The sequence below is a fragment of the Orycteropus afer genome, unplaced genomic scaffold (genome assembly GCF_000298275.1).
Source record: "Orycteropus afer afer isolate SDZICR_OR568_19922 unplaced genomic scaffold, OryAfe1.0 scaffold00481, whole genome shotgun sequence".
Lineage (NCBI taxonomy): Eukaryota > Metazoa > Chordata > Mammalia > Tubulidentata > Orycteropodidae > Orycteropus > Orycteropus afer.
This window is the reverse complement of record NW_006922068.1, coordinates 1,318,688-1,338,092: the sequence shown is the minus strand read 5'-3', so window position 1 is coordinate 1,338,092 and position 19,405 is coordinate 1,318,688. Positions and strand designations below refer to the sequence as shown.

At 39.4% G+C, this 19,405-nt stretch overlaps 1 protein-coding gene across 1 annotated transcript in view; it reads left to right on the top strand.

Moving 5' to 3' along the window:
- Positions 1-19,405, top strand: part of DCLRE1C (DNA cross-link repair 1C) — a 105,238-nt gene that overhangs the window by 18,798 nt on the left and 67,035 nt on the right. Inside the window, exons 9-11 of the mRNA XM_007954920.2 lie at positions 4,061-4,162; positions 7,262-7,398; positions 17,801-17,855. Coding sequence (XP_007953111.1) covers positions 4,061-4,162; positions 7,262-7,398; positions 17,801-17,855 — 294 coding nt within the window. The remainder of the gene's footprint in view (positions 1-4,060; positions 4,163-7,261; positions 7,399-17,800; positions 17,856-19,405) is intronic.

Sequence of the window (19,405 nt, the reverse complement as noted above, 5' to 3'; positions counted from 1 at the left end):
CCCGACTCATAGCGACCCTTCCTTGGGTTTCCAAGGTAGTATCACTACGGAAGTAGATTGCCTAACCTTCCTTCTGAGGAGTGGCTGGTGGGTTTGAACCACTAGCCTTCTGGTTAGCAGTCAAATGCCTTAGGCACTATGCCACCAGAGCTCCCATTCACTGCAATGGCCACACAGAACTCAAGATTATGGGGTTTGTTAGGGAAGCACCAGGCTACAATTCAATTCAGGAACAACGTTCAGTCTTTCTCAGTCTGCTGTCTCAGCCAACAGTCTCTTTCAGTCTTTCTCTCAGCAGTGCATGTCTCTCGGCATCTCTCAGCAATGTGCGTCTCTCAGGAGCACGTTTCTCTTAGTAGTATGTCTTTCTCAGCCAGCAGTCAGAGAGACTTTTTCTGCCTCTAGGAGGGCTCCTTTTGAGCCTGGCAGAGTGACCACTAACCAATCCCAACATCAGAATTCTATACACCTGAGAGAGAGAGAACTTCCCATAAGATTGCTTCATGCTGGGTCAACAGAAATACCCCAGGTGGATAACTTTAGCAATCAAGAGCTACTCAGTTGCTCACAGCAAATTCCACTATGGAGTTTACAAAGACTTATGGCTAGAAAAGCCACACTATGTAATTTACTACACCACACTTCCTCATGTCCTCTTTTGGCAAAATGTGAAGATGATAACCTGTAACCTTTACATTTTGTTGTAAATTTGACTGGTGTGTGATATCTACAAGACTGGAAACTGCTCTAGAGCCCTGAAGGAAGAAGCCAAGGGCTGAGGATGATGTTACGGATTGGGAGGAAAGCAGGCCTTCGGTGGTGACCACAGGCCTTTGGAGTGAGTCCTACCTTAAGTCTGTTAATCCCTTTGCAGAGGATAGAAATCATTTTAGATATGAAATTTAAAAAATGAGAATAGTGAGGCTTCTTTTTTTTCAATTATTTGTTGTTGGAAATATAGGGAATCCTGGTAGCACAGTGGTTAAGCACTCGGCTGTTAACTGAGAGGTTGGCAGTTCAAACCCATGAGCAGCTCCATGGGAGATGTGGTGGTACTTCTGTAAATATACACATCCTTGGAAACCCTATGGGGCTGCTCTACTTTATCTTGTGCAGTTACTGTGAGTTTAAATCGACTTGATGGCAGTGGGGTTTGATTTTTGTTGTTGTTGTTGAGATATACATGCTGGAACATGTACCAATTCAGCAATTTCCACATGTACAAGTCTGTGGCATTGATTACATTCTTTGATGTGTACAATCACTCTCACCCTCCTTTCCCAAGTTGTTCCTCCCCACTAACATAAACTCACTGCCCCCTAAGTTTCCTTTCTAAAGTGGCTGTTGTCAATTTGATCCCATCTTCCCGACCCAACCCATTGCTGTTGAGTCGGATCTGACTCATAGCGACCCCTCCTTGGGTTTCTGAGGCAGTATCACTATGGAAGCAGATTGCCCAGTCTTCCATATAGGTAGTTCTTAAAAAGAGCACAGTGCTTAAGCCAGGGATTCTTTGCTAGTTAAGCTAAACTATTTGGTTTGAACAAGACTTTAAGGGATATTTTTCTTTCAGTATCAAGAATACCTCAGGGCAGTAGTTTCAGGGGTTCATCTAGTTACCATGGTTCCCAAAAGTATAGAGTCCATGAGAATTTGAAATCCTGTTGTGTATTTTCTCCCTTTACATTAGGATTCTTCTAGAATCTTTGATAAAAATGTTTAGTAATGGTAGCCAGGCAGTTGTTCACAGAAGCAATTTGCTACATATTCCATTTCTACCTCCTACTCCTGAGTTTCTTTCTCTGTTGCCAGGTGAGGAGAGATCAGTTGTACCTTGGATGCCTGCTTGCAAGCTTTTAAGTCCCCAGGCAATCTGCAACATACTAGGAGATAGAGCAGAAGTGCTAAACATGATACTAGGCCAATTAATTGGGATGTCCCATGAAATCATGACCCTAAACGTCCAAACCAAGAAACCAAATCTCATGAAGTTTTAATTGTACATAAGCAGCCTGAACAATGCTGTGTGTGTGTGTGTGTGTGGGGGGGTGATGGTATGTAAATATATCTGTTAGCACAACTTTTGTCAATTTACCTTTTTACAGGTGTGTACCTTATTGACAGCAATTATATTAATTGGGTGTGAAACTCTACCCTTAATGTGATTTTTCCATCACTGTAACTGAAACTTAGTGCTCCATAGCAGTAACTCTCCCTTTCTCTCTCCCTCCCATTCCTCATAACCACTAATAAACTTTGGTCTCTATATTTGCCTGTTCTTGTCTTTTTATATAAGTGAGGTCACATAATATTTGTCCATTTGTAATCAACTTGTTTCACTCAGCATAACGTCTTCAAGCTCCATCCATATTATAGCATGTATTAGGACTTCATTTCTCTTTCTGGCTGTGTAGTCCAGTGTATGGATATACCACATTTCATTTATCCATTCATGCACTGAAGAGCATTTAGGTCATTTCTACCTTTTGGAAGTTATAAATAATGCTGCAGTGAATATTAGTGTATGTATGTTTGTTCATGTCACTGCTTTAAAGTCCCTTGGGTATTTTCCTAGCACTGGAATTGCTGGGTCATGTGATAATTCTATTTTTAGCTTTTTGAGGAACAGTGAGGTGTTTGACTAAGGGACCTCATAGATGATCTACTGCATCGTTCTCAGACATCTTCATTTTTGTGAGAATGTAGGTTTCTTTACCATCTTTTATAAAAATCAAAAACCAAACCCTTGCCTTTAAATGGATTCTGACTCATAGTGACCCTATAGACAGAGTAGAACTGCCTTATAGAGTTTCCAAACTATAAATCTTTGTGGAAGTAGACTGCCTCATCTTTCACCTGCGGAGTGGCTGGTGGGTTTGAACCATTGACCTTTCGTTAGCAGCCAAGCACTTTATGTACTGTGCCACCAGGGTCCTTCCTCTCTTCTATACATCTCAGAATCTACTCCTTTTTCTTAGAGAGTCTGGAAAAGCAAATTCATTGTCCTCATTACTCAGTCAACAGCTAGTGAGCAAACTAGGCCACCAGAGGAATAACCAATTATGTTGGTATTCTTGTTCAGCCTGTTTTGGTATTAATTACCACAGCAATTTGATATTCTAATGTAATTTGTTATTCAGACTGAGAAATGAGAATTCATCTTTTTTTGCTATTTCATATTCCTAACAACAATCTAGTTATTTGTCATTTGTTTTGAACACAGAGATAAGCTTGAAGTAAAACTTACCCATTGGTTTTAATGCTTAAGATGTATTAACCTTAAAATTCTGAATTCCTAGGCTTGAGTGTCTGCTCTTTCCCTGAATCCCGTAAAGTGGTGAGGGCAGGCCTAGGTCTCTGCTTCCTAAGTTCAACTTTCTTCCACCATACCAGCTGCTCTTATGTGGCATGTTGTGTGTGTGTCTTTAAGAATAGGTGATTTTTTAAATCATTTTTGTATCTGTTTTGTTCATTACTCTATACTCACTATTTAGAATAAAGCTTGATATACAGTAGATGTACCCATTGGGGGGGGGGCATTTCTGTTAAGTCAATTCTGACTCAATGAATCTATAGGAGAACTTCTCTATAGGGTTTCCAAGGTTGTGATCTTTACAGAAGCAGACTACCACGTCTTTCTTCCGTGGAGTGGCTGGTGGGTTTGTACCACGGACTTCTTGATTAACAGCTGAGCACTTAACCTCTGTACAGCCAGGGCTCCTAGTAGGTGTACAGAAAATAATAATTGAATGGCTCTTGAAGAAATGAAGGACAATAATAGCATGATCAAATAAAATCCGTGAACCAAGTCTCTAGCTTTTTAATTAGCACTAACGATAGATGATAATACTGACTGGCTACAATACAGTCCTTGGCCCTTTGCTGTGTTGACATCCTGGCAGAAAACTAATGTGTGCTGAAATAGCCAAAACTAGGTTTCACATAAGAATGATGAGTTAGTTCATTAACTGGATGATCTTCCCCTTAAAAATTACCTTTAAGCAATTTACTTATAGGAAATTAATTTCTAATAATTTGCCTATCAATTTTATTTCTTTAGGTTCATGTGGATAAACTAGACATGTTTAGAAACATGCCTGACATTCTCCATCATCTCACAACAGATCGCAGCACTCAGATCCATGCCTGTCGCCACCCAAAGGTATGTGTGGCAATTAGTTTGTTCAGATTGCTTATGTGATCCAGAAAAAACAGAATTTTAGGTTTAGAAAGAACCTCAGAAATTGTATTTTCTGGACTCCTCAGTTTATAAATGGGAAGGTCAGGCTGGGATCCAAAGTTGTTTGCCCAGGGACATATTCTGTTGCTGTAAACTTTGTAAATACACCTAGAACTTACAGTTTTTTAGTCAAATATATTCATAGTCATTTGGGAATACAAATTTATGTGTGATGAAATAAGAAACATGTTAGAATTTAAGAAACCATATTTCCAATCCACTGGTATTTATTTTTCATACTCATGACACATGCAAGCTTATAAGCTTTTTCTTTTTCTCCTACTCATATGTGATAAATACCTAGATAAAACTTTGCCTCAGACCTTGAAGTCATTACGTGTATTTATGTCCTAAGGTGCCCTGTTGGCACAGTAGTTAAAGTGCTTGGCTGCTAACTACAAGGTTGGTGGTTTGAACTTACTAGTGGACAAAAGGGAGCTCTGGTAGCATAGTGTCTAAGGCACTTGACTGCTAACCAGAAGGCTGGTGGTTCAAACCCACTAGCCACTCGTCGGAAGGAAGGTTGGGCAATCTACTTCCATAGTGATACCGTATCGGAAACCCAAGGAGGGGCTGCTATGAGTCTGGTCGGACTCGACAGCACATAACAACAACAGCAATGGACAAAAGACCTGCAAATCTGCTCCCATAAAGATTACGGCATAGAAAACCCAATGGGACAGTTCTACTGTGTTACATGGGGTTGCTGTGAGTCAGAATCTACTCCAGCATACACAACGACAACATTGATGGTCCAGTTTCACATGAGTGTTTCTAATGTCTTTACAACTCACTTGCAGTTTGTTTTTTAATGCCATCACAGAACTTTCTTTTGTTATTAAATGCCAGATCTAAGCATTCCAATTTGTTTGCCTTTAAATTTCTTTTTTTTTAATTTTGAAAATTAGTGATTTTCAAATGCTATGGCATGAGCGATCATAATTTTTTTCCCCTATTTTAAAATATCTTAGCATTCCAATGCTGAGTAACTTTTTGGTAAGCCTGCATTTACACATTTAGATCACTATTCTAATGGTTATACTGGTTCAACAAGCTAAAAGCTTTAAGTAAAATTGCTTGGGTACCCTAAAATAAAGCATAGTTTTAAATAAGAAGAGAATTCTTACCCATAGTATTGAATGGTCTCCTTCAGATCTCTTTAAGAGAGCTACAGGGTAAAAAATTACTTGATGGTTGTTAAGAGGACTTGTAGTCTTTGGCTCTATGCCCATAAGTCTTTTAACTGACAAGTTTCTTTTTGATCTAAATACTCTCACATCCTATAAACTGGTCTAATTTGTACCTGCTATTTCTGTCATCTCATACTCATATTAGGGTCACTATGTGTTAGAATCGACTCGACAGCATGTAACACAACTGCAATCATTCCCCAAATTTGGCTGCTTTCTTGAATTGTTATGTCTGAGTGCCTTAAGCTATTTTGTAGTTCACATAGTCTTTCAAACTACTAACCAGTGGAGACCAACCAGGGCCTTGTAGTGATCTCATCCAAACCTAATGAGAAATAGCACCAAAGGGAGGGACCCTGATGAAGTTTGCTTTGGATGGAATGCTAACAGTATTTGGCAAAGTAGTCCCATTATTTTTTAACCTTTAAAATTTTTTTATGGCTTTTTTCCTCCAACTTTATTTTGAGAAATGTGAAATCAATAGTAAAATAATAAGACTAGTGTAATCTTCATCCGGATTCACCAGTTTGTTAACATTTGCCATATTTTCTCTTTCTCTCTCTCTCTCTCACTCACTCATTCTATCTCTGTCAGCGTAATCACCCTCTGCCCTACTCTGAACCGTTTGAGAATAAACTGCAGACTTCATGACACTTCATCCTAAATTCTTCAGCATGGATTGCTTAAGAACTAACACATTCTCAAATATAACCTTAATACATTTATCACACTCAGGAAATTTAACATTGATATGATACTGTTAGATATTATACAATCCGTGTTCACATCTCCCTAATTTTCCCAATAATATTTTTTATTACATGTGAGGAAGTGAAGCAGGGCCCACCAGTATTTAATTAAGGATCACATGTGTATTCAGTCGTGTCCCTTTAGTCTATTTTAATATCAATCAGTTTTCTAAGCCTTTTGTGTTTCTTTCATGACAGATGTTTTTTAAGAGTCCAGGCTAGTTGTATTGTAGAATATTCCCCAATTTGGAATTATCTGACTATTTCTTCTTGTCTACATTTGTATGTGAGACCTTGCCTACAAATAGATTTGTTGAAAATGTAGAACTGAAAATGTGTTGTTGTTGTTAAGTACCGTAGAGTAATTTCCGACTCGTAGTGACCCTATGTACAGCAGTGACGCTATGAAACACTGCCCTGTCCTGCACCATCCTCATAATTGTTGTTTATGCTTGGGCTCCTTGTTTGTAGTCACTGTGTCTGTCCATCTTGTTGAGGGTCTTCCTCTTTTTCACTGACCCTCTATTTTACCAAGCATGATTTCGTTCTCCAGGGATTGATCCCTCCTGATGACATGACCAAATTACAAGAGATGAAGTCCCATTATCCTCATTTCTAAGGAGCATTCTGGCTTTGCTTCTTCCAAGACTGATTTATTCATTCTTCTGGCAGTCCATGGTGTATTCAGTATTCTTCACCAACACCATAATTCGAAGACATCAACTGTTCTCTGGTCTTCCTTATTCATCATCCAGCTTTCACATGCATTTGAGGCAGTTGAAAATACCATGACTTGCGTCAGGTGCACCTTAGTCTTCAAAGTGACATCTTTCCTCTTTAACACTTTAAAGAGGTCTTTTGTAGCAGATGTGCCTAGTGCAACACGTTGTTTGATGTCTTGACTGCTGCTTCTGTGGGTGTTGATTGTAGATCCGAGTAAAATGAAATCCTTGACAATTTCAATCTTTTCTCCATTTATCATGATACTGCGTATTTTTCCAGTTGTGAAGATTTTTTGTTTTCTTTATATTGAGGTATAATCCATATTAAAGGCTGTTTTGTTTTTCCCCAATCTTTTATAGGCAGAGGAATATTTTCAGTGGAACAAATTACCCTGTGGAGTTACTTCCAAAGACAGAATTCCACTCCACACAATAAGCATTAAGCCATCTACTATGTGGTTTGGAGAAAGAACCAGAAAAACTAATGTAATTGTGAGGTAAGAAAGCAGTGTGTCTTAAGTCTTCTAAGAGAAACCTTGCTTTGAAGTAAATTGTCTGATTTAACATAATTTAAATGCAATCTAGCCTTAGTCCAAAGAGTGGTTATATTGTAATTTTTAAAAATAATTTTTAAAATTTGAACTTTATAAATGTATATTATGTGTTTTGGTGTTAGTGGAAGTATATTATTATTATTATTATTATTATTATTATTATTATTATTTTAATACTTTGTTTTTGGTGAAAGTTTGTTGACACAGCAGATTAGGTTCCCATTCCAAAAATTCTGCACAAATTGTTCAGTGACATTGGTTACATTCTTCACAGTGTGTGAACATTCTAATTGTTTTTGCTCTGGTAGTTCCATTTCCATTAACCTAGTTTCCCTGCTCCCTTAAATTCTCGTCTTTGTTTTTATTGTTTTCAATATTTTAATTGTATTTTAGGTGAAAGTTTATACAGAATATTAGATTCCCACTCAACATTTCATATACACATTGTTCTATGACATTGGTTACAATCCCCATAATGTGTCAACACTCTCCTGTTTATACCCTGCCTGCCCCGTTTCCATCCCTCCAGTTTCCCCTCCCCTCCTTTCCTTCTCTTCTTTACTTTTGTATAAATGTTGACCGTTGGGTATAGTGTAGTTTATTGTTTAAAGGAACACATTCCTTATGGGTGCTATTGTTTATTTTATAGGCCAATCTATTATTTGGCTGAAAGGAGAACTCTGGGAGTGGCTTCAGTTCATTTAAAAGGGTGTCACAATAGATTCGGGGGTTCTTCCAGTCTCTATTAGTCCAGTAATTCTGGCCTTTTCTAGGAATTTGACTTTTGTTCTATATTTTTCTCCCATTCCCATCAGGACCTTCTGTTGCATCCCTGGTGAGAATAGTTAGTAGTGGCAGTTAGTAAATGGGCACCATGTAGTTCCTCTGCCTCAGGCTGGAAAGGGCTGTGGCTTGTGTGGGGCATTAGTCCTATGCGCTAATTTCTTCCTTGTGCCTTTGATTTCCTTTCATCTTGTTTGCTTCCGATGGGAGGAGACCAATAGTTGTATGTTAGATGGCCATTTGTAAGCTTTTAAGACCCAGGTACACCTCACTAAACTAGGATATAGAACAATATCTTTATGAACCATGTTATGCCAATTGACCTCATTGTCTCAGGAGACTATGATCCTGAGCCTTTAGACCCAGTAAATCAATCCATGAGGTGTTTGGGTATGTCTAGGAAGTATGCATAACTATGGCCCCATGTACTTTATTGTATATATGAATACATATGCAACACATAGAAATATATGTATATATATCCCCACAAATATATCTATATATGCATATGCATGTATGCCTTATGCCTTCCCACCCTCATAGCACACATATCTATTTATGTAACACTCACATATTCTTTGCTTGTTATTACTGTTGTTGCAAAATTGTGTATGTTACAGCATTTACTGTAGTTGTCCTTTATTCTTGCATACCTTTCAGTGTCTTCATTTACTTAGATCAAATTGTGCTGACTTCCCTTATACTGTGCATTGCTTTTCCTTTCACCATCCTTAACACATGTCTACTATCTAGTTAAATGATTCCCTCTTCTTCCCTGTCCCATCTCTAGTAACCATTAAACGATGTTGCTTTCTGTGTGTGTACTTACTCTTGATGTTTTATAAAAGTAGTACCATGTAATGTTTAAGGAATTCTGGTGGCATAGTGCCCGAAGCATTTGACTGCTAACTAGAACATTGGTGGTTCAAATCCACCAGCCACTCCACAGAAGGAAGACTGGGCAATCTGCTTCTGTTTCTGCCTCAGAAACCCAAAGGGTATCAGTATGAGTCAGAATTGACTCAGTGACAGTGAATTTAGTTTGGTTTTGGTATGTAATGTTTATCTTTTTGTGTTTGACTTATTTTACTTAGCATGATGTCCTCCAAATTCTGTGTTATGAGATGTTTTACGGATCATCATTATTCTTTATTGTTGCATAGTATTCCATTGGATATATGTACCACAATTTCTTTATCCATTCATCCATTGATAGACACTTAGGTTGTTTCCATCTTTTTGGTATTATGAATGCAGTGAACATGGGTGTGCGTACATCTGTTCATGTCACTGCTCTTGCATCTCTAGGGTATATACCTTGGAGTGAGATTGCTGGATCACACGGTATTTCTGTTTCTAGCTTTTTGAGGAAGCACCATACCATTTTCCAAAGAGGTTGTACCATTTTACAATCCCACTAAGAGTGTATAAGAGTATCAGTCTCCCCATACTTGCCAGCATTTTTTTAATTTTTTTTTTTATCAGTACCATTTTTGCAGGGGTGAGATGGTATCTTTGTAGTTTTGATTTGCATCTCTCTCGTGACTAATGAGGAGCTCTGGCATAGTGGATAAGGTATTTGGTTGTTAATTAGAAGGTCAGTGGTTCAAACCCACCAGCTGTTCTTTGGGCAGAATATGAAGCAGTCTGCTTCCATAAAGATTTACAGCCTTGGAAAACCATTGAGAGTTGCTGTGAGTTGAAATTGACTCATTGGCAGTGGGTTTTTGGTTTTAATGGCTAATGATCATGAGTATGTCTTCATATGTTTTTTAGCCACCTGAATGTCCTCTTTGGTGAAATGTCTGTTCATGCCATTTGCCCATTTTTTCTATTGGATTGTGGGTCTTTTTGTTGTTGAGTTGTTGAAGTTTCTATGTATTTTAGAGATTAGAGCCTTGTCAGATATGTTATTGCCAAAAAATTTTCCCAGTTAGGTTTTATTTTTACTCTTTGGAAATGACTTTTGATGAGCATAATTATTTAGTTTTTAGAAGGTCCCAGTTACCTAGTTTATCTTCTGTTAAGTGTATTTTTAACCGTGTTTGATAGTGTATTTATGCCAAAAATCGAGACCCTTAACTTTATCCCTATCTTGCAGTAATGGTTTTAGTTTAACATTAAAACTTAGCATTTTAGTTTAACATTTACGGCTTTGGTCCATTTTTAACTAGTTTTTATGTATGCTCTGAGGTATGGATCCTGTTTCATTTGTATGCAAATGAATATCCAGTTGTGCCAGAGAAATATGCAATTTATAATTTATAAATAAAGATAAAAATATACATATAGTGAATATCTAAAGTTTTTTTTTAATGGATAGGACAGATAGATTTAAAAAAAAAGTGAAGTCCACTAATAAAAAGAAAGAAGTTTGAATACATTAACCTATTAAGGGAAACAAGTAAGTTGTTTCTAGGGAATGTGATATTGTTATTGCTGTTAGGTGCCATTGAGTCATTTCCAACTCACAGTAACCCTATGTGCAACAAAACGCTGCTTGGTCCTGCAACATTCTCAAACTGTTGCTGTGTTTGAGCCCATTGTTGCAGCACTGTGTCAGTCCATCTCATTGAGGAGCTTCCTTTTTTCACTGATCTTCTGCTTTACCAAGCATGGTATCCTTTTCCAGAGATGGGTCCCCCCTGGTAACATGTCCGAAGTATGTGAGATGAACTCTCGCCATTCTTGTTTCTCTAAAACATTTTGGCTGTACTTCTTTCAAGAGATTTATTTGTTCTTCTGGCAGTTCATAGTATATTTCATATGCTTCACCAGCACTATAATTCAAACCCATTAATTATTCTTCAGTCGCCCTTATTCGTTGTCCAGCTTTTGCATGGATGTTGTTGTTGTTGTTGTTGTTATGTGCTGTCGAGTTCGACCCGACTCATAGCCGTTTTCTGAGGAGGTATCACTACGGAAGTAAATCACCCAGCCTTCCTTCCAAGGAGTGGCTGGTGGGTTTGAACCTCCATCCTTCTGGTTAGCAGTCAAGTGCCATAGGCACTATGCTACCAGAGCTCTTTGTATACAAGATAATTAAAAATACCATGGCTTGAGTCAGGTGTACCTTAGTCCTCAAAGTGACATTTTTAACATTAAAGACATTTTTCACAACAGATGAACTCAATGCAATAACATCATTTGATTCCATGGACATTGATTCTAAGTTCAAGTGAAATGAAATTCCTGATGACTTCGATCTTTGTTTTGTTTATGTTGAGGGTTAATCTTAACATGCTTAATACTGTAGTCTTTTATCTTCATGAGTAAGTGCTTCAAGTCATCTTCACTTGCAGCAAGCAAGGTTGTTACCTGTGCATCGCAGGTTGTTTAAGAGTCTTCCTGCAATCCTGATGTCACACCCTTTTTTATATAGTCCAGCTTCTCAGATTATTACTCAGCATACAGATTGAATAAGTATGGTAAAAGGATACAACCCTGACACATACCCTTCTTGATTTTAAACCAGGAAGTATCCCCTTGTTCTGTTGAAAGGACAGCTTCTTATCTAAGTACAGGTTCCTCATGAGCACAATTAAGTGTTCTAGCATTACTGTTTTTCACAATGTTATCTATAATTGGTTACAATCCACATAGTCAAATCGCATAGTCATCAAAACACAGGTAAACATCTTTCTGGTATTCCCTGCTTTAAGCCAAGATCCATCTGACATCAGCAATGATATTCCTAGTTCCAAGTCCTCTTCTGAATCCAGCTGGAAATTATTGCCAGTATTTAAGATAGATTCTGAAGAGAATATGATAAATGCTATAACGATATAGAGAGGAGAGAGCTCCTGATTGTTCTGGTTGGGAAAGTTAAGAAATTTGCCAAACTGACAAGGAAGTGAGGGAGAGTCCATTACTGGGGATATTTTGAGGAGCACTTGTGGTACAGTGGTGCAAAAAGGGCAGGGAGGCCACATGTTCTGACCTCCTCTAACCCCACAAGAGGAAGACGGAATCACCATCAGTAGCCCAAGGCCTATTACTGCAAGGCCAGACATGCTGCCTCCTTCCACCCCTTTCACCAACCGTTCCTCCCCAAAGCACCCACCACTTCTCTCCTGGGTTTGATAATTCACTGCAGTGGCCACACAGAACTCACAGATTATGGAGGGTTTATTAGGGAAGCACCAGGCTACAATTTAAGTTCAGGAAAAACGCTCAGTCTCTCCTAGCCCACAGTTTCTCTCCTAACAGTCTCTCACAGTCTCTCTCCCAACAGTGAGTGTCCCTCAGTGTCTCACTCAGCAATGAGTGTCTCTTTCAGGAGTGTGTGTCTCTTTCAGCAGCACGTCTTCCTCAGCCAGCAGTTAGAGAGACTTCTGCCTCTAGGAGGTCTCCTTTTAAGCCTGGCAGAGTGGCCAAACTAGCCAATCATAACATCAGAACTCTAAGCACCTGGGAGAGAGCGAACTTCGCATAACATTGCTCCAGTGCCACTCCCAGCAGAAATACCCCAGGTGGACAACTTTAGCAATCAGGAGCTCCTCAGTTGTTCATGGCAAATTCTACCTGGGAGTTTACAAAGACTTACGGGTAGAAAAGTCACACTAAGTAATTTACTACACTGCAAGTGGTTAATGCATTCAGCTGCTAACTGAAAGGGCAGTGGTTTGAACTCAGCAGCTGCTCTGTGGGAGCAAGCTGTGTCAGTCTGCTTCTGTACTGACTACAGCTTGGAAACCTTATGGACAATTCTGCCCTGCCCAAACGGTTGCTCTGAATTGGAAAGGGCATGGTAGGAGTGGGTTTGGTTTCTTTTGGAAGGGAAGTGTGGGGGTTATTTTGAATCTTTGATGATCTTATACCAAATAGAACTCTCTGGCTTTCAGGATGAAAAACCAGAGTGACTGCTCATGCTTTTTTTTGGAGGTAGGTTTGAGTGCTGACCCAACAAATGGGCTGGATTCTAATGCAAATGAGGGCTTGTGATATACTAGTATGCAGAGAGCTGGCCACAGGTGAAGCAGAAGGTATAATGTGTTAGGTCTAATGTCTTATTTCTCTGGTGCTGCTGTAACAGAAGGAGCTCTGGTGGCATAGTGCCTCAGGCATTTGACTGCTAACCAGAAGGCCACTTCTTGGAAGGAAGATTGGGCAAACTGCTTCTGTAGAGATACCACCTCAGAAACTCAAGGAGGGATTGCTATGAGTTGAGTCGAATCAAGTGGATGGCAGTGAGTTTGGTTTTTGTTTTTTTGCTATAACAGGAATACCACAGTGAATGGCTTTAACAAACAGAAATTTGTTCTCTTATAGTTTAGGAGGCCATTAGTACAAAATCAGAGTGCCACCTCTAGGAGGCTGGGTGAAGGCCCTTTGCCCTTGCACTTCAGCTCTGTCTCGTCTCTTGTTCTGTGCCCACTGGAGCTTGAGGCTTTTTCTGACTCACTCAGCTGCTGCCTTTTGAGACTGAGGAACCCAAGATCAATAGGCAACATGTTAGACCACTGGTTCAAGTCCAGGAATAGTCCCAAGAACAGTAGGTGACGTGGCAGGCCAAGACTCAGCCAAAGGCAGGATCCAGGTATACCAAAACCTAGAGACCTTTCCCAAAGCTTCTCCTTGTATACTGGAAGCAGGCAGTACCCTGTAGGCAACAACTTGGCTGCTCACAGCAGATTCTACCATAGAGGTGATTATAATCTCATCATGGGGAATAACTACATCCAGCTACCTAGCCACTCAAAACCACGGCCCAGCCAAACTGACACAGAACCTTAACTACCACTGGTAAAGTTAGGGTGCATACTGAGCACAGGGCATCAGTAGGGAGCTCATCACAATCAATCCCAATCCTTTGTGTCCTTGATAGTGCCATATAGGGCAAAAGTCCATAGGAGGTAATTTGTTTTAAGTAAGCAACTTTTAAGATGTGAAAATAAGTGACTGGGCCACTTTGGGGATTGGATTTGGGACTGAAGGAGGTGGAATGCCTGGAAAACTTTCCCATGACTCGGTATTGGAGAAGTAGGTAAAAAATACACATTTATTACGCGTAAACTTCCCTTTTACTGGATCTTCAAGTATTTCATGAATCACTGGGTTCCATCACACACTAAAAACTGTGAATCAGGACCTGAATGCACTTGGGTATTGCCTTAGTTTGACAGTGATTATCTATGCCTGATAGCTCATGGAACTAGGAATTGGTGTCCTTTGGGAGATTTGTATTGAGAACAACTTAGAAGCTCGCCCCTGTGAAAGATTATAGCACTTAATTAATTTTCTAGAAACAATGTACTTGTTTCACTAATAGATTAGTGCCCTCAGACTTTTTTTTTTTTTTTTTTTAATCAATCACACTTGTGTCAGTGATGTAACTGAGCAGTGCTTCTTATGTTTAGGGAGGAGGTAAGTTCTGGGAAGTAGAAATGTAATTTAAAGGGATAAATTGGCCTCCCCAAAACAAGGTTAAGTTTCACTGGTTTGGCTCCTATTAGAACAGGAATTAGGATCTCTTACTTCTCTAAAAATTAGCTCATAGTCTTGGACAAAAGAGCTCTGGTGGCATAGTGGTTAAACCATTCAACTGCTAACCAAAAGGTCAGTGGTTCAAACCTACCAGCTGCTCTGGGAGAAAGATGTGGCATTCTACTTCCATAAAGATTTGCCACTTTGGGAACCCTACAGAGCAGTCCTACTCTGTCTTTTAGAGTTGTTATGAGTCAGCATCGACTTGATGGCAGTGGGTTTAGTTTTGGTTTGGTTAGTCTTGGACAAAGAATTTTTACTTTCCTATGGGAAGCTCTGGTGGTATAATGCCTAAGACATTTGACTGCTAACCAGAAGGCTGGTGGTTCAAACCCACCAGCCACTCCTTGGAAGGAAGGCTGGGCAATCTACTTCCATAGTGATACTGCCTCGGAAACCCAAGCAGGGGTTGCTATGAGTTGAATCCGACTTGACGGCGGCAGTGAGTTTGGTTTTTGGTTTATGCTTTGATTTTAAGCAGGACTAAATGATCTCTCATACCTCTTCCACTTTCCAGGAAACTGGGGATCTGGCCTGTATCCTAAAGGAACTGGTCATTTAGATAGGGAAGAAATACATAAGATGAAAAAGTTAAGTCCCAAGAAATGTTTTTAAAGGTTTAGACAACTGTAGGCTGTGAGTAGAAGACATGATGCTAGGTCATAAATTAGTAACTGACAAATTAGGTAATTATAATTGTTATAAGAGCTTCTTGTTGTTGTTGTTATGTGCCGTCAAGTAGGACCTAACTCATAGCAACCCCTCCTTGGGTTTCCAAGGAAGTATCACTACGGAAGTAGATTGCTCCATCTTCCTTCCGAGGAGTAGCTGGTGGGTTTGAACCGCCAGCCTTCTGGTTATAAGAGCTTAGAGGAGGGTATAATTGGACTCTTAACACTAAATCAGAAGTACTGATAATTCCAGCAAACATCCCATTATTCTTTTTGTTCTGTTAATGTATCACCTTTTTTGATTAATTTAGATATCACTTCTTCCAGACAAGCCTTTGCTGACTGTCAAAGGAAAGCATAGCTAAAGAACTGAAGAAAGCAGAGGCCCTAACTGAAAGAATAACTGTATTAGGACTCAGATAAGGAAGAAGACAGTTAATATGTTAAAACAAAACTGTTGCTATCAAGATGATAGCAACTCCTAGTGACCCTCTGTTGTTGTTATGTGCCATTGAGTTGGACCCGACTCAACCCTCCTTGGATTTCCGAGGCAGTATCATTATGGAAGTAGATTGTTCAACCTTCCTTCCAAGGAGTGGCTGGTGGATTTGAACGCCAGCCTTCTGGTTAGCAGTCAAGTGCCTTAGGCACTATGCTGCCAGAGCTCCCAGTGACCCTATAGGACAGAGTAAAATTGCCCCATAGGTTTTTCAAGGCTGTAATCTTTATGGAAGCAGACTGCTTCATCTTTCTCCCACAGAGTGGCTGATGGGTTTAAACCTCTGACCTTTTGGTTCGCAGCTGAGCACTTAACCACTGCACCACAAGGGCTCCTTTTAAAGTGAGATCCAAAGGAGTTAAAGTGCTCAGAGAGAGACAGTCACAGCAATGAGGAACGGTTAAGAGCGTAGTAGTAATATTACTTGAATGAAAGCATGATGAAGGTAATATAATTGCTTAATGCAAATGATTTCACTTATTTTTGCTTATTTATCCAAGGAAACCAATCAGATTGAATTTCAACTCCATAGAGGAAAGAATAAACTAATGATTGTTGTTGTTATGTGCCGTTGAGTCGGACCCGACTCATTGAGACCCCTCCTTGGGTTTCTGAGGCAGTATCACTATGGAAGTAGATTACCCCATCTTCCTTCTGAGGAGTGGCTGGTGGGTTTGAACCGCCAGCCTTCTGGTTAGCAGTCAAGTGCCTTAGGCAGTACCCTACCAGAGCTCCTAAGCTAACAATTAGGATAGTAATAATCACCAAAACAAAAACCTGTACATGGTGTTTTAAGTTTCAGAAAAAAGTTCAGAAATCTCTGTTTTAAAACTTTGCTGCAGTAGGAAAGGGTCAGAGAAGCTTTATCTTAATTATAACTATTTTCTTATTACTCTCACTCACTCACTTCTGTCGAGTCAGTTCATAGTGACTCCTTCTTGGGTTTCTGAGGCGATATCTCTTCAGAAATAGATTCACAGTCATCCTTCTAAGGAGTGGCTAGTGGGTTGGAACTGCCAGCCTTCTGCTTGGCAGTCAAATACCTTAGGCAGTATGCTACCAGACTTTGGGGGGGGTACCCCTACAGAAAGAAACTTAATTTGTATCACTGATTTTTTAGCAAATGATACTATTTTGAATGAGCTTTCATTTCCACAATAGGCATTGTTTTATATTTTTTGTAATTACTAATCTGTGGCTCATAAACCTGGAACATAACTCAGACATGTGAGGGTCCTTAATAGGTAGTTTATAAAAAGGAAAAATCAACAACTTTCATTACTACTAGGAAGGTCACCTTTCCTCTTCTGTGTCATGAGTTAAGGAATAGTTGGTAGGGGGCAGCGTTGGTTCAGTGATAGAATTCTTGCCTTCCATGAGGAAGCCCTGGGTTTGATTCTGGCCAGTGCACCTCATGTACAACCATCACCTTCCCTTCAGTGGAGGCTTGCTGAGCATAACTGGACTAGGAAGAAGGAGCTGGTGATCTGTAAGTGGAATGCAAGCTAAAATGTATTTCTTTGAGACTTTTCCCATAGCCTGACAAATCTGTGTATCAAAGCATTTTACAGAGAATAAATGATGTTCGCCTCCTTTTTTTTTTAAAAGAGGAAACACATAATTCTGTTTTTATGCTTGACTAGGGGCTTGTATGTTTTTTATTCTCAACAGAGTTACATTTCTGGGAAGTGTTCACTCCAATCCCAGGGAGAAATTCTTGATTGTGGAATGGTTTTATACTGAAATAGCCCAAAAGGGAAGCCTCAAAATTAAGAACTTGGTCTTATTGGGGGGCTGTGAGTGGTGCACATGGTTAATGTGTTAGCTGTTCTTTCCAGAAATGTAATTTAGTTTAACTTAGTCCTGATATGTGACCTTTTAATTTTGTGTTTTCACTTTCCTTTAGGACTGGAGAGAGTTCCTACAGAGCTTGTTTTTCTTTTCACTCCTCCTACAGTGAGGTAAGAGAGGATTTCATATACTCACAGCCTTATTGCTGAGTACTCTGTAGCTTTCAGGGTCAAGAACTATGCTGCCCTTGACTTCCAGACACATCTCTGCTGTTTAAGATCCATTGTGGCTTTTCCTTTAGAAATGCAAGGAAGATACCTCACTGGTTGAGATACGTTCACCAAGTAGAAGGGAAATTGCAGTTACCTCCTTATTCCAGACTAACTGTTGAAGAATATGCATGCTTAAGGTTTTCTTCCTATCCTGCTTCCTAAATGTATTTTATCATTCTTTCTTCAATGCTATTCTCCTGTCATAAAAGAATCACAAATCTTATTTGAGGAAGTGCTATAGAAAAAAATCTCGTTATAACTAACTTTAAGGTACTGTCTGGATTCTTGGCCTCTTCCAAAATTTGATGTACTGAAAAACCACTTAAAAAATAGTACTGCACACAGTGGGAAATAACAAGGATGTTTGAGATACAGGCCTTATCCTTAAGAAGGATATAGTATAATACAATTACTCAAATTTTTCATTTATTTTTAGTATGGTACTTTTTATATAGGTAATTTGATCTGTATTAGAATGGGGTGAGGAGCCCTGTTGGCACAGTGGTTACAGCACTTGGCTTATAACCAAAAAGGTCAGAGGTTTGAACCCACCAACTGCTCCATGGAAGAAAGATGTTGCATTCTGCTTCTATAAGATTTACAGCCTTGGAAACCCCATGGAGCAGCTCCACTCTGTCCCTTTAGGGTCTCTGTGAGTTGGAATCAACTTGAAATCAGTGGATTTCTTTCTTTTTTTTTTGTTTTCTGGAGAATGGAAATTTGATGTATGCCACAGGGACCCAGGTAAGGGTGGTATGAGAGATTTCCAAAGGGAGACAAACTTGTCTATTGGTTTATCCTACTGTGGTGACGTGTTGATGTGAGTTTTGAGGCTGAGCCACTGGTGTTTCAAACCCAGCGGGATGCACATGGTGCACAGGTATCATCTCAGCTTATAGACTGAGACAGACTAGGAAGAAGGAAGAGGCCATCCAATTCTCAAATAATTGGCCAGGGAAAACCTTATGAATAGCAAAGAAACACTGTTTGATACATTACCATGCAACTTTATGAATAGTCCCATTAGGTAGAAGGCTCTCAAAATAGAACTGGGAAAGAGCTGTATCATCTGAGTAAACCCACCCTTACTCCTATGTATAAGGTAAAGCTTTCAAGACCTCCATTTGCTGATGTGGCACCACTCAAATTGAAGAGAAACAGCTGCAAACATTAATTAATCATCAGAACATGGAATATACAAAGTATGAATCTAGGAAAATTGGAAGTTGTCAAAAATGAAATGGAACGCATAAAGATTGATATCTTTGGCATTAGTGAGCTGAAATGGACTAGTTTTGGCCATTTTGAATCAGACAACCATGTGATCTACTCTGCCGGGAATGACAGTTTGAAGAGGAATGGCGTGGCATTCATCATCACAAAGGATGTTTCAAGATCTGTCCTGAAGTACAATGCTGTCAGTGATAGGATAATATCCATACGCGTAC